The 14515-nt window shown below is 38.6% G+C and overlaps 1 protein-coding gene across 1 annotated transcript in view; it reads right to left on the minus strand.

The window, feature by feature from the left end:
- The window catches only part of LOC112162787 (phospholipid-transporting ATPase ID), an 18039-nt gene extending 4222 nt beyond the window's left edge, over positions 1–13817 (minus strand). The window contains exons 1-24 of the mRNA XM_024298679.2: positions 13188–13817; positions 10945–11034; positions 10748–10817; positions 10210–10268; positions 9997–10110; positions 9820–9918; positions 9675–9736; positions 9494–9566; positions 8343–8413; positions 7882–7964; positions 7235–7393; positions 5830–5918; positions 5468–5661; positions 5180–5388; positions 5058–5101; positions 4818–4983; positions 4266–4454; positions 3628–3743; positions 3369–3533; positions 3174–3285; positions 2959–3064; positions 1747–1897; positions 1411–1594; positions 1111–1334 (exon numbers count right to left, since the gene is read on the minus strand). Coding sequence (XP_024154447.1) covers positions 1111–1334; positions 1411–1594; positions 1747–1897; positions 2959–3064; positions 3174–3285; positions 3369–3533; positions 3628–3743; positions 4266–4454; positions 4818–4983; positions 5058–5101; positions 5180–5388; positions 5468–5661; positions 5830–5918; positions 7235–7393; positions 7882–7964; positions 8343–8413; positions 9494–9566; positions 9675–9736; positions 9820–9918; positions 9997–10110; positions 10210–10268; positions 10748–10802 — 2724 coding nt within the window. The 5' untranslated portion in view covers positions 10803–10817; positions 10945–11034; positions 13188–13817. The remainder of the gene's footprint in view (positions 1–1110; positions 1335–1410; positions 1595–1746; positions 1898–2958; positions 3065–3173; positions 3286–3368; positions 3534–3627; positions 3744–4265; positions 4455–4817; positions 4984–5057; positions 5102–5179; positions 5389–5467; positions 5662–5829; positions 5919–7234; positions 7394–7881; positions 7965–8342; positions 8414–9493; positions 9567–9674; positions 9737–9819; positions 9919–9996; positions 10111–10209; positions 10269–10747; positions 10818–10944; positions 11035–13187) is intronic.
- Positions 13818–14515: the final 698 nt, after the last annotated feature.

Raw genomic sequence — 14515 nt, forward strand, 5'->3', positions numbered from 1 at the left:
CAGCAGTGTTTTCATTATTTTTGTTAAGTTTTTAACCAAAATCCTACAACCTAAATGTCTTAAAATGTCATAAATGGTGTTTATCTGTAGCCACCGTTTCCAAAAATCTCCTCTGGGTGGGCGTGGCTATTAGCGCTGAGGTGAATAGTCCCACCGTGATCTTCCTGGTAAGAAAATGATAGCTCTGTGTCTCGCTAATGAGATTTTTTTTTCAATTAATTTTGTTTATTTCAAGCAGCTACATGAATAATTCACAGCCAGCAAGACAAAGTGGGCCCCATATGGTTTAAAAGTAGGTAGAAAATGTGGGCCCGTATTGGGTTTGTCCACAGTCTCTGTGGTGGCCCCACCTGTGTTTGTCTGCATTGGCTTGAGTGGGTTGGCTCACTTTACCAGTGGAAAGTTTAGCGTGCTAGTGAGCTACACCGTATTGAGCTCGCGAGAGTTCTACTGTATCAAGCTAGCGAGCTCTGCTAAATCGAGCTAACAAGCTCCACTATATTGAGCTAGCGGGCTCCGCTGCATCAAGCTAGCGAGCGCCGCCATATCGAGCTAGAAAGCTCCGCCGCCCATTGGGCGGATGGCAGGCATAGCCAGGCGCCCAGTGGACAGAGTAGCATGCTAGCGAGCTCCACTGTATTGAGCTAGTGAGCTCCGCTGTAGAGAGCAAGAGAGGTAGAGAGCTCAGCTGTATCGAGTTACCCAGCTTTGCTGTAGCTAGCTAGTGAGCCAGTGAGCGCTGCTCTAGCGAGCTACTGAGTTAGCAAGCTCCACTGTAGCGAGATAGTGAGTTAGTGAACTCTGTTGTGCCAAGCTTGTGAGTTAACAAGCTTCGCTGTAAACCATATGGGGCCCATTTGATCTTGCTGGCTGGGTTTGACATCACAGCGGCTCATTAATTCAAAAGAGCATCTTTGCAACAGTTTGATTGACAGTGATTTAAAAGGAGGAATACTCAGAAATGCAAACATGAAATTATTTTTTATATTTTTCCTTTTTCACAAGAAAAAGTCCATGCTTACTTCTCAGAAGCTGAAAAAAACATGATTTTCATCGGAGGGAGACTTTAATTACACAATACAGTTTTTACTTTTGGTTCCTGTCACGTACCTGTGCAGAGAAGCCGCAAAAGAACGCGTACCAGAAGTGCACAAAGGTGAAGGTGAAGTTCTTGTAAAAGAAATATCTGAGGAACTTGCACATGCGGAGGTAAGACCAGCGACCGTGCACCAGCAGGAGGCGCTGGAGGTAACGGAACTGAGCGAAGGAGAAATCACTGGAGAGGACTGCCTGCATCCCCTCCTGACCACTGATGCCCACACCGATGTGAGCAGCTGGAAGACAGACAACCATTTTAAAATAAATGTTATATGCAAAGTATTGAAAGATTTTAGTTGTTGTAGAGTTTACCTTTGATCATGCTCACATCGTTGGCTCCATCTCCAATAGCCAGAGTGACAGCCTGTTTGTATTTTTTGACAAGCTGAACTACTTGAGCTTTTTGCAGAGGAGTGACCCTGCAGCAAATCACTGTCTGACACATGCATGCTGTCCTCAGCAGCTCCAGCTCCAGATCCTCCTCCAACGCAAAGGCCTGAAGGAGAATAAAATAAAGAAAGACTGGAATTTCTATAGAATTGTAAAATTAAAAAAGGAAAAACTGAGGAACAAAGATGGCCGACTGAGTTAGGCAGCTGTGCTTTTGAGAAGGTTTTACCTACAGAGAAAAAAGAAAGAAGGTCTTACCAAACTGTGTCCATTTATTAACATGGCATACTCTCCATCCACTTTCTCATCCTGTACGGTCTGGGTCTTCTTGAGCCAGAACAAACCAGCGCGAGCCGTGGTCACAGACGGTTCTTCTGCAGCATCGGGACACATTTTTCTTCTTGCGCTTCTATAAGAAGAAGAAAAAAATCCAGAGAAAAATGTCAAAATTTGTTCTTCGCTAAATTTTTTTTAAACCATTCTAACCCAATTAACAATGTTTTTTTTAGGTTTTTATTGACAGTTTATCTTTTAGATTTCTGTGGTTATCTGTTTTCTTCTCCTGAAGGTAGTGTTTTAGTAGTGTCAGTAGTGTTTTGTGTTGAAGACCACAGTATCTCTGACACCACGCTAAGGACCGTTTATTTGCTTTTTTGACTTTTTGTTTGGACTTTCCCTACCTGAGGTGTCTTCTTTTCCTTATTATCTTGATATAAAACCTGTTTGTGTCTTACCTGAGTTCTCATACTTAAGGGCTACCCTTTGCCTTCTGTGACATTTTGTCTTGTGTATTTTTCAGCTTCATTTTCTTCTGCATTCACCTCAATAGAATCCCTACACCCAAATTCTACTGTATTTACATGAACATTTGGTGGTGTAAGGATTTAACCTCGATTTTTGGGTTCTGTTTTGGCTCATTATATAATTTGTCCATCATAAAACAACAACAAAAAAAAAAACTGAAAATTACTATTGTTTATATTTACTAATAAGTAACTAACAATGAAAACAACTTTTCAGTTGTCTCATACTAAGTCTGGTGCAATGCAATAAAGCAATAAATAATAAATCTTCCTTGAATGAAGTTTAAAACAACTCAAACTTGATATTTTCAACATACTGGTATGGATTAGGGATGCATTGATTTGGTTCAATGGTGTAACATACAGTTTCCAGAATACGAAGAATCCTTAGTGAGAGTATTTTTCAAAAGCTAGTTGTCAATAACTGCAGGCCAATGTTTATTTTATTGGATGGCAAATTCATTAATCGATATTTTTTTATAAATTAATTGTGTATTATTTAGTTTTTAAAATGTAAAAATGTAATTAGGATATATGCATATATTATGGATATATTAAAAAATAGTATGAAGTTAGAATCCATGCAAAGTTTGACTTAAGAAGACGCAATAATTTGAGGAAACCTATGAAGCATGACGCTGTGATCATTTTGGAAGTCGACACTCACCGTAGTTCCTCTCGCACTCCTTCGGCAGTATTTGCTGCAACAACGAAGACTTCATTCATTTCTTCTCTTAGCATATTGCAAGAATACCCAATGTTTTCAGCAGTTTCTAAAAAAAATAATTAAAAAATAAGGTCAACATGACAAACAAACCATCAATATTTGGTTAAAAATTAAACTTTGAACTATTTTGAATTTGAATTTAGGACGGCATTAACCCTGTTTGTCTCCGGTCAACACCCAGATTTTGATGTCAGCTTTGGCCAGTTGCTCAATAGTCTGCGGCACGCCGTCTTGCAGTTTGTCCTCCACAGCTGTTGCTCCCAGCAGCTGCAAACCAAAGATGAGGATTCGCCATAATGCTGGCTTACTGCAAATACCACAAAATATTCAACATGAAATAAAGTAATTACAGTCATGTCTTTCTCAATCTCCTCATAAAGTTCCTCGAGTCTCTCCTCTCGGTCCTCCATGGCGGTGCTGGCCTCATTGTGGCGCTTCCTCCACTCCTTCATGTAGCTCTCGTCTAGATCCTTGGAGGCCAGAACCAGCGTACGCAGGCCGTCACCAGCATACATCTGAGTGAAGAGCATGGACAGATGAGAAGCTACAGATTGAAACCTTCATTTATATTTATTGGTAAACATTAAACAATCCGGCGGCTTGTCTCACATTGAGGTGATCAGTGGTGACTTTCATCAGGTTGCTGCAGGACGGGTGCAGTCTTTCATAGATGATGGTGTCTGCTCCTTTGCAGTACAGCGTTGTCTTACCTTCAGGGCCTCTTACTGGAACAAGGAATTCAGTTATTAGTACATTTGTACATATTGTGGAAATTTAGCTGCTGAACTTCTTTCTTGTCAAAACTTAGATGGAGAGAAGTTCACTTTCTGTCTGTTTTTGTTCTGAGTTGTACTGAACACGTTTTGTTTACATACTCAGAAATCTTTGTTTTAAAGCAGCTTAGAGGGAGATGTGTTCTTGCATTGAACAATGCTGCATGACAGTGCAGTGGTTAGACATTTAGCCTCACTGAGAAGACCCTGGTTTGAATTTCAGTTGGGACCTTTCTAGTTTGCATTCTCTCCTCGTGCACGCTTGGGTTTTCCCCAGATATAACAGTTTCTTCCCTAAAAACATATAATAGGTGAATGTGAGTAGTTGTTTGTCTTTGTGGGCCTGTGATGGACTGGTACTGTCCCTTTCAATAGATGTATAGGCTCCAGCAACCTCCTGATCTTGAACTAGATTTATGAGGTACAGACCATGGATGGAAATATTAAAACACATTCAAAGCTACTTTTACTCACCAATCACTGACATCCTTTTCCGAACATTATTGAAGTCCAGCACAGCTACAAGCTCATATACAACTTTCCTGCCCATCTCCATGATTGTGATGGTCTCTGGTGTGCGAGAACGGAACACAAAACCAAAATTCCTCGCTGCGGTTACAAGAGCACCCTCATCCGGAGACTGAGCCTGGTAAAACAGCTCCCCTATAACAAGTGAGAAGACAGAGCTGTTAAAGAAGGCCAAAAATTCAAATTATTTTAAATCAGAATTAGAGGAATAGTTTAATGCAGGGGTGTCCAAATTTTTTCCAAAGAGTGCCAGATTTGGTTAGGTTAAAATGCGTTGAGGGAAACCAACTGATATGTATTCTAGGGGCAGCATATTATTACGTTTACGACAAGAGCCTGTAGGCCAGTGAAAATTTGAATAGGAGGCCACATTTGGCCCCAGAGCTGGAATTTGGACATGCTTGGTCTAATGTGACAACTTTGAATTGTTTCAAAAGAAACAAAATAAAGACTCTTGACCAAGGAAAACTGCACGGTAAAACTTTAGGATGACCTTACCTTCCTTCTTTTCTTCTGGCATGACGGTGTGACACAAAGCCAGCAAGCGGAAGAAAGCTTGAGCCTCCGGGTTTCCTTCCCTCACCGTCTCCACCAGACTGTGGTCGTGGAAAATGAACTTCGGATCTGCAAGCTGATTCCAGCTGAAGTCCACTCTGGGTGTTTTCTTTAAAGCAAATATTAATAAAATAAATATCTTGTAAAAAAAGGAAAAATCTTTTTTAATTTTCAGCATCTCACCTCTGTTATTTCTATCCTTTGTCCTGAAAAGTCACACAGCTCACCTGTAGATATAAGAAAAGTATTACAATACATTTTAATCAACCATTCCTTTATTTTTCAATTTGAGCCCAGCTGCTTACCGTAGGCTTTTCCATTGATGGAGCACTTGTTGAAGGTCATGATGTTCTGCGTCAGGGTTCCCGTTTTGTCACTGAATATGTATTTTATCTGACCGAGCTCCTCGTTGAGCGTGGTGGTTCTTGCTTGAGCCGGAGTGTCGTTCTTAGGATAATACATCTTCCTGTCCCAGTCTATGAAGAAACTGTTTCCCAGACGGATGATCTCCACGCTGAAAGTCAAGCATTCACAGGGGGGTCGAACTCTACCAACGTAAACTTCCAATAACAGAAAGAGACTTTTCTGTATACCTGACGTAGAGAGAAATGGGCACCACCGTGTTAAGGACGATGACGTAGGACCAGAAGGTGAGGAAGGACGAGAGAGAAGAATTCACGCCTGGTTCACGGGGTAGAAACACTGTGAACGCAGATCCTTCATTTGCCTCCCAGATTGCATTGCAGATGGACAGAATGGCACACATTGTTGCAAGAAAACCAAAGATCTGATTAAAAAAAAGAAAAAAAGACACACATTAATGAAAGTATAAAAATCTGAATTCACACAGTTTCTTTAAGTTGTATCTTTTACACAAACATATTAGTAAATGTGTTTACTGCATTAAAAAGGCTGCATATAACATATCATAATGTTTGTGTTTGCATGAACTTACACCCAAAACCAGGATATTCATCAGATGGTCAATACTGGTCCGTTTAAATACTGTTTTGCCGCTGTTCTGCATGAGCTTAGTATCTGGACCTGGAGGGATGTAATTTCAGAAGGACAGGTAGAAAAATCAAGTTCTGTAATTTCTTTCTTTTTTTTGTCAAACAAATAGATCTAAACTCCTTTGTATCACATTTGATACACATATCTGAGACCTCGATCTCATTAACATAATCCAACTTTCCTTAAAAAACCCACGGTAAAGTCCATGTGTTCTGCCCTGTAGTTCATCATCACTCCACTTGTGGGTGTAGAAAAGCTTTTCCTGCTCATTTCAAAATGGCTGCTTCATGAAATCTCAGGTTGTGTCTGAATCCCCCCCAATCACTATATAGTGTACTACATAGTCCGTTTGCCATTTTTTTAGTACTCTCCAAATATAATACCAAAATTTAGTACACTTGAAATTTCCCGGAAGTCTTTGTGAAAAACTAGCATGCATTAATGCTCACTAGATTAGCGAATATAGACCACAATGCATTGCGGTCGAAAAATTTTGAACAAAGAAACGTGTTCAAATGTAAATTTGAATAAACCATCCACTTTTTCACTATCAGAACAAAGTGGAGTCATAAATAAACGTCGTGAAATTTTCATATTTATTTGATTTTCACTTTGTGAAATTGGTGACGTCATATCCGATGTTTAGAAAAACTAAAGAAAAGTAGTGAGTATGGTGTCCAAATTACCTTTAAAATCCAGGGCACTATATAGTCCCTCACTATTTAGTTTTTTAGTGGTTAGGGTTTGGGTTAACAATGAAAGTATGAAAACGTAGCAATTTACAACAAAGCGTAGTACCAAAATAATCTGATACAAAATCTGTTTTGCAAGTTTTTTACCCTCTACTAATTTTGTCTTTTCTTTTTTGGTTTGTTTTTTTCTGTCAAATGAAATATTTAATATCATCCAAACAAACTTAAACATAGGATAAAGAAATACAAGTAAGCACAAAAGACACTTTAATGATATGTCAGGCCTTTTAAAAATTACATCAGGTAACAGGTGGTGGTAGTGGTATGGTCTGGGCTGTTGTGCTACTGACAAACCTGAAAACCAGGAAATCTGCTCTCTACTAAAGAACTGAAACACAATTGTCCTCATTTGGTTATAAAACCCACAATTGCTGCTTAGAATGTCTGAAAAAGTTATTGACTATTGGAGGTATTGATTTTCTACTTGGGGCAATGTGTGATTTATTGTCCATATTCTCTTAGGAACTGTATTTTTACTGGTTCTACGTTTCAAAGCTGGAGAAAAAAATATATCAGTATCAGGAATGGTTAAAAATCGAGCTTGAAAAAAATAAAAAAAAAAGTCTTGCCCTTACAGAAAGAGCAGAGGTTTACCTCCAAACATGACCAGACCGAAACACCACTCTGTGTTTCTGAGCGTACATCCTCTGAGCAGCACTTTGTCGTTGTCCAGACTGTAGGCTTGTCCGTTTACCGTCAACGTCCCTTTGAATTTGTCCAAGCAGTTGTTGGGGGGCTCGCAACGCACTTCACCTACGAAACACACGTTTTAGACGAAAAACAACAGAGAAGAAAAATGTTTGATGCCATGTATTTTGGAGGGAATTTCATTGTTAATAGAGACAAAAAAGGTAAATTGAATGTGTCTTTAAATCCATGATAAATAACACTAAAGCAGTTATGGAAACAAGTAAAGCTTAAAATTTTGAACAAACACTTTTATTTTTACATTTTTATCCATTTTCTATATTTAAGCATCCATTCTTCTTTTTATCTATTTTTAAAATATTCATTTGAAACTGTTTTTTGAAGACTGTTTTTTTTTTTACTGCAACATAAATTTTATTAAAAAGCAAAAATGTTTTCTTTAAATTTGCAAACTTCCCTTTTTTTCAACAATTACTTTACTTTTTTGTTTGGTTTACTGAATACAAGTGAAGAAAGTAAAAATAGAGTAAAATATTTCCTTCAGATAATGACTTCTTTTTTAGTATTTTAATGAATTGTTGCTAAATTTGTACCATTAAAAGAAGCAAGTGCCTCGATGCTGTCTCCCATCTCTCCAGTTACAGTCAGAGCCTGTTTCACCTTCAGGTTTGTTTCACTGCAGATAGAAAAGAGGTCAAAAGGGGAAATCATTAAGGGTGAGGCTTAATCTGCCAATAGGAGCAAACGACACAAAACAAACAAAGAAGGACTAGCATAAAGCACTGGAGAGGGATCTATTTTGTTAAATGGTCTTTCTGAGGTTTTGATTTTATTTGCTGTAGTTTTTAACGAAATAATTCTAATTTACATCATGTGACATGTGACAACAGAGCACAAAAGAAGAGACAAAAGTTGTAGGAAAACTTTCTAGGATCCAATTAGAAGTTTAAATGCTGAATCTCTGACCAAATGAATGTTTGTCACATATTTTTTTAATTAACTTGAATAAATATGTGGAATATGTCGTTACTATCTTGACAAGCTCCACACTCACCCGTCTAACTCAGCTGTTTCCACATAGACCAGATTGAGAGGCTCACTGCTGGACAGCAACAACAGATCTGCCTATGAAAATAAATCAAAGAGGAAATGATGTATTTAAACAGAATTAAGCGAAAACAGGATCAAACTCTGTTGCACTGGCCTTCCTATTTTTCTTTTTTTTTCTTTTTAATATTTCATCTTGTTACATTGTGTAAAATTCATTGACTGTATAAGAGAACTGTAAAGAGTGAGTTTGACATCATCCATAGAAAATGACTTGCTTCCAGTATATCAAAATTAAGTCAGTTCAGTCACCCTTTTTTAATATTTATTTTTTTGCAATATGGCCGTCGCCATGTTGGAACCTTCAGTAAGCAGTGATTGGTCTGAGTTGGCGTTTCTATGGCAATATGTTACAAATGGGCAGACGGCTGGATCCAAGTGCTGCAGGCTTATTTGGTACAGGAGTGAAGCACACCTAAAAGTCCACAAAGCTAAACCAGGGTCAGGCAGGCGGAATGAGGGCATCAGAAAACAACCAGAGGGGTCAGGGTCCGGCCAGGGTCCAGGCCAGGGTCCAGGCCAGGATCGGGGCAGGGTCGGGGCAGGGTCGGGGCAGGCGGCAAACAGTCAGAGTGGAAGACGAAGCAGGGTCAGATGAAACAGAAGGTCGGGTCTGGTTGAGAACGCTCAGTGATGCAGGTGGAGTGACATAAACAAGACTTCGCACTGAGCAGAGACTAAATACTGCTGGGAGTGATTGCAGATGAAAAGCAGATGTGTGGCTTCTGGGAGTGACGGCAGGGGCTGATGGGAAGTGTAGTGTGGAGACCCAGGAAGTGCTAATACCCAGGTGATGGATCCCACTGATGGCCACCGGGAGAGGCAAGGGAACAATTCATGACACAACCACTAGCCAATCAGGAGTGAGGGGGAGGAGTCACTCAGACTAGTTCTTGTACAGTCAATGCTTCATTCTAATAGATGTACACTGAGATTAAATGTTTTTCATTTAACATCAATGTACTTCAACAAACCATCTTATAACACTGTAATCCGACTTTAGCACACTGCATAAAAGATATAAACAATGATGTCCAGTGTATAAAAGCTTCTGTTTGTCTGCCAATCATTCATAAATATCAACAACTTCATACTCACTGTTACAAATTCATTATTCTCCAGTTTTATTATGTCACCAACTTGAACTTCCCTCCATTTTTCTTTCTTCAGTCTGTATAAAAACATGATAAAAATCGCCATTATTTCATTTCGGGTGTTACTTTGATAAAATGTTAGTTTAAATATCGCAAATGCAGAATAAATTTATTCCATGACTCACTCTCCATCAATGAGGACCTCCACTTCACGGTTATTCACTTGTTTGTCACATTTATGTCTGTTCTACTCAAAGGACGACAAATAAAAAGAAAATGTTATTATTCTAGAATTAAACATTTTTTTATGTTAATATATTTCAATCTCACAATATCATCACTGGCGTCTTTGGCTGCTGTTATAGACAGGACAATAACCAAAGGGACAGCTGTAGTGAACCAGGACAGAGAGGACACTTGTGGAATCATCTGTCAACAGAGAAACAGAAACACGTCAGGATTTGTTAACCTATTTCTTTTTGGAAAAAAGTGAGGAAAAATGTCTACCTGAAGAATGAGCAGGAAGAGGAAGTAGGCATTAGCAAGCCTCCTGAACTGCTCGAAAAGGTTGAGCGGCAAGAAAGTGAAAATGTTGTACTTGGAGGTTCTGATGGCATTGTTCTGAAAAGGAAAAGAGGAAAAGAGGAACATCACATTTTCAGTTAGTTATTAACCAGTATTACAGGGTGTTTATGGTCTGGTGCTGCCTTCTGGACTTACTGCATACTGGAAAGACAAGTTGAAACCTCTGTCATTGGCTCGCAAAAGTCGCTCTTCCTCTGAAAAGTAACAGTCATGCACAAGTTAAGAAAGGATTTGATGTATTCAATTACTACCTACTAGGGGTGTGTACTGAGTTTGGTGGTACAATAAATATCCCAATACTTATCTCACAATACGATATGTATTGCAATATATCTCAAGACGTACCAGAACAATTTATTTTTTTAAGAGCATGACTTAAAAAAAAAAAAAAAAAAACTACCTGAATATTTAGGGTCTAAGTGGAAAAATGGGAAGAAGACTCTGAAGGAAACATAAATAATTTAATAAATATTATCTTATCAGTATTTTAATACTGAAATATCGCGATATATGTCACCAAATAGATTTTTTCCCTACACCCCTACCACCTACATCACTGTAAATAAGCTATAAGTATTTGTTGAATGATAGCGTTTTTACCTTTTTGGTTAAAAAAAAACAAAATAAAATCAAAAATCCAAAAAGTTATAAGTATATTTTCTGCAGAGCTTACCTTGTTTTTTCTCTTTTTTATTCAAGTTGCGAAAGTAAGAAGCTACAGATCCCATCCTTCACTTTTACACCTAAATGACACAAAAAAGATTGTGACAGAAAAAGAAATTTAGTTTTTTAGGAGCTCTGATGACCAAGAGATTGAGTGTAGTAAAATTAAATCAGTTATTTTATTGCGGGGAAAAAAACTGCACATACCTGTATGACAGCAACACACTTTGATAAACCATTAGAGACGGCTGACAGAGGAATGCCCGTGCTCTCAGATCGACTTTTGGCTCTCACAAACTGAAGACAGTTAAATAGAAAAACACATATTTGGCTTTGAAATCATTTTAAGAAATGATGTACTTTGATGAAAAAAGACTATTCTCTTAGATGAGGGGTCTGCAACCTGAAGCTCCGGAGCCCCATGGGGCTCTTTTACTGCTCCATGGTGGCTCTTTTATTAAAGAAAAATAAAAAAGTTTCTAAATGTTAAAAAGTAACTTTAAAGTAAGAAGTAAGAAAGTAGTAAAGAAAAAAGGGGAAAAAAGCAAACTAACTCAAACTTTAATTAATTTACAAACAGTTGAAGGACAGTATTAATAACAAGTCGAACTACAACATTTTAACATATTTTTGTGCGTCCTGTACCTAAAAAATCAATGGATGTCATTATGTAACACCAGAATTAAGGTGCACCATATTATTAAGAAAATTTTCTATTTTAAAAAAAAATAGGGAGTGTTCAAAAAATATGTCAGGGGTCACTTAATTAGCTCAGATTTCATTTTGGTTTGTTGGTTTACATTTCTGGCAGAGATGCATCAACAGTGAAATGACTGATTTTTATTTAATCACTGCTGACATTACACTTACTACAACTACTCTTGCTGCATTGAGATGATCATATGTGAAACAGTGTCTTTTATTTTAAAATGAACTTCTGTAAAGGTTTAAAAAAAAGGCTGTTTTCTTTAATGTTTGTGTTTTATTCATAGTAATATCATAGTAGTAACAATGGCATAAACACAAATCAGTGTCTTATTTTTTATAGAAGGGTGAAGGAAGACTCTCACTGGGTTGTAGTCAGAGAGAAATCAACCTGAATGACTCTTTCAGAGTTGAAGGTTGCTGTCCTAGATTCACAGTCAAATAAAAACAAAAAGGAAAAGAAGTCTCCAAAAAGCATGATTACCATCTTTCCATTTTTTAAGAATCGCAAACTTCCCCCTTTAGAATCACTGAGTTGCTGGAGCCTATTAAAACTACTGTTGGGGTTAGGTGGGATCTTCCATGGGCAAGTCGAAAGTCTGTACTAAGCTTGAACACGTCAGGGATGTGACTCAAGAACGTGTTTTTAGCATGTTCCAGACCATAGAGTTAGCCCATAGTGTTCACATCAGACGAGCAGGGAGGGGCTTCTTCTTCTTTTTCTACTGTATACTAGCGCATGTCCGCCTCCTAAAGTTAGAAGAAGCATGGTGCCAAATATTTTGGCTCTTGCTCCAGACTTTCCATCCCATTCCATGGAAGTCATATAATTGCGGCCGGGCACAAACTGAAATGAATACATTTCTCTTCTTTATGTTCAATTTTTAAAAAGCTGTCTCTTCTCTCAATTAAAAATGACCAAATCTCAGTTCCTAAGTGGTCAAAATTCAGCTAGTTTTATATTGTCAATGACTTCATGTTTTGCATGTAGAGCCTAAAAACGGTATCAGTAACTTGCACAGCAGTGCGTGGACGTGGAAGCCTGAAACGTGCGTCTACATGGACTCCTCATCGGAAGTGGCCGCTTGATCGCACGTTAGAGGGTGGAGTGAATGTAACTATAGCATCATGCAACCACATAAAACCTTTGAGCCGTGGTTTTAGAATATGGGAGGAAGCTCCAGCTTCAACGGGAAGAACATGCATACTCCAAACCAGAGCCTCCTCACAATGAGGTGACGATTCAAACCACTACGCCACTACGATTGCAACAGAAGGCCAAAATACTGCGATTGAACAAAAATAACTTTTTTTTTTAGTTTTCTTTTCGACTTTATCTGGGTCTTTGAAGCTGTAAAAATATTGGGCCACTCCTTTGTCGACTCTTTGTTCCATGCAGACAGACAATCAATAACCACCAGGTATTAACGTTGTAAAATCTTAGGCTAACAATCAATAATTAACACTGTGATGTCATGTAAGGCAGAAGTGGATTCAGAAACTTTATTTCAGTCTTTTTACATTTTTATACTAAAGAAAAGAAGGCTGAAATCGATAAAAAATCTAAAAAGCTTTGTAAAGAAAATCACTGTTTTTTTTTGTTAACTCTGAAGTCGTGCACCGAGGTAGATGCTGACATGAAGTGTTAAGCACATATTCATTTGTCCAAGGTGAAAGGAAAGCATTCTGACCCACAAACATAAATACATTTAGCATGCTGACACACATGTATTTAAGGAACATACCTTGGATTAGAAAAATATTCCCTTTAAGTTCTTCACACTAAAAGTGTTGGAGGTAAAAAGGTGAAGGTGCCCGCCCTCTCTTTGCTTCCGTCTTTGATAAGGTTCTTTCTTTGTGCAGTCATTCAAAAACAAAAATCATCAAAAACAACCAAGAAGAAGAAATTTGGCCTGCAGTTGAAAAAAAAAAAGAAAAATGACGAACAAAAAATATTCAAGTAATGAGAGAAAAACGAGGTTTCCGGGTCAGATAAAAAAGATCCTGCGGCTGTTTGCTCAAGCTCAGGGTTTCAGCCCAGGGCTTGAGTAAACAGTGTAGGAGTGGAAGAAGTAGTAAAACAGCTATAAATGTGATGGACATCAACCAGTCAGAGACAGTGTTACTGCTGTAATCTAGGTATTCAGGTGAAGAACACACCCTGTTGTTCACATGAATGCTCCAGTTTAAAATCTCATTGTGTCCTCTTCCTAAAGACTGTTGTGGAATAGTGAAAAAGGATATAAATCTGCAGATAGTCCAGAAATACTCATTAGCATTTAAACTTTAAATAAAAGTACAAACAAATGGAGAACGTGTACACCTTTAATTTTCCAGTAACCAATGACCCTTGAACTCTGTGAAATCCTGTTCTATTCACTTATGGACACTTTCTTATTGATTATCTTTCAGTCCAGATAATTATTTTTTTTTATATTTGCAGCACTTTAGAAGCATCGATTAAATAAGATAAAATCAGCTCGGACAAAAGTTTAATTTTACAGATCATTTATAGATGGATAGGCCTACTTTATTTGTCATTGTCACGTGTAAGTTAAAATGTATAACTATTAGGGCTATCAGATTTAGCGCGTTAAAATCGCGTTAATCTGACACGTGCTTGACGCCGACAATTTTTTTGACGCATTAATCGCGGATTTTCCATAGACTGTATATAATGGGGGGACCTCATAGTTCGATAAGTCCAATATTTTTACAGTCAATGGGATTTTCTCATACGTGCCTTTCCATACCGCGCGCGCGGGCGTCCCACCATTTAACTCACCGGCTGCTCTCACTTGATCACGGGCGGGTCTCCAACCACCGAGCTGCTAGCTAGAACCTGCCCTGCGCTAGGACCTGGAGAGCTCCTGCACCCTAACCCGGCTCCGGTTCGCGTCCAGTACCACGTCTGGTGGTACCGGCTCGCGTCCGGCGCCGCGTCCCGAGAGCTGCGGACCCCCGACGTTCCGAACAGCAAGCGCACCGGGGGACGTTTTAAATGTTCTGGAGGTTTAAGCGTGATCCAGCCCCAGCATAGCGGTCTGTCTGCCGGCATATTCATGGCGTGAGC

This window comes from Oryzias melastigma, linkage group LG12 (assembly GCF_002922805.2).
Source record: "Oryzias melastigma strain HK-1 linkage group LG12, ASM292280v2, whole genome shotgun sequence".
Classification (NCBI taxonomy): Eukaryota; Metazoa; Chordata; class Actinopteri; order Beloniformes; family Adrianichthyidae; genus Oryzias; species Oryzias melastigma.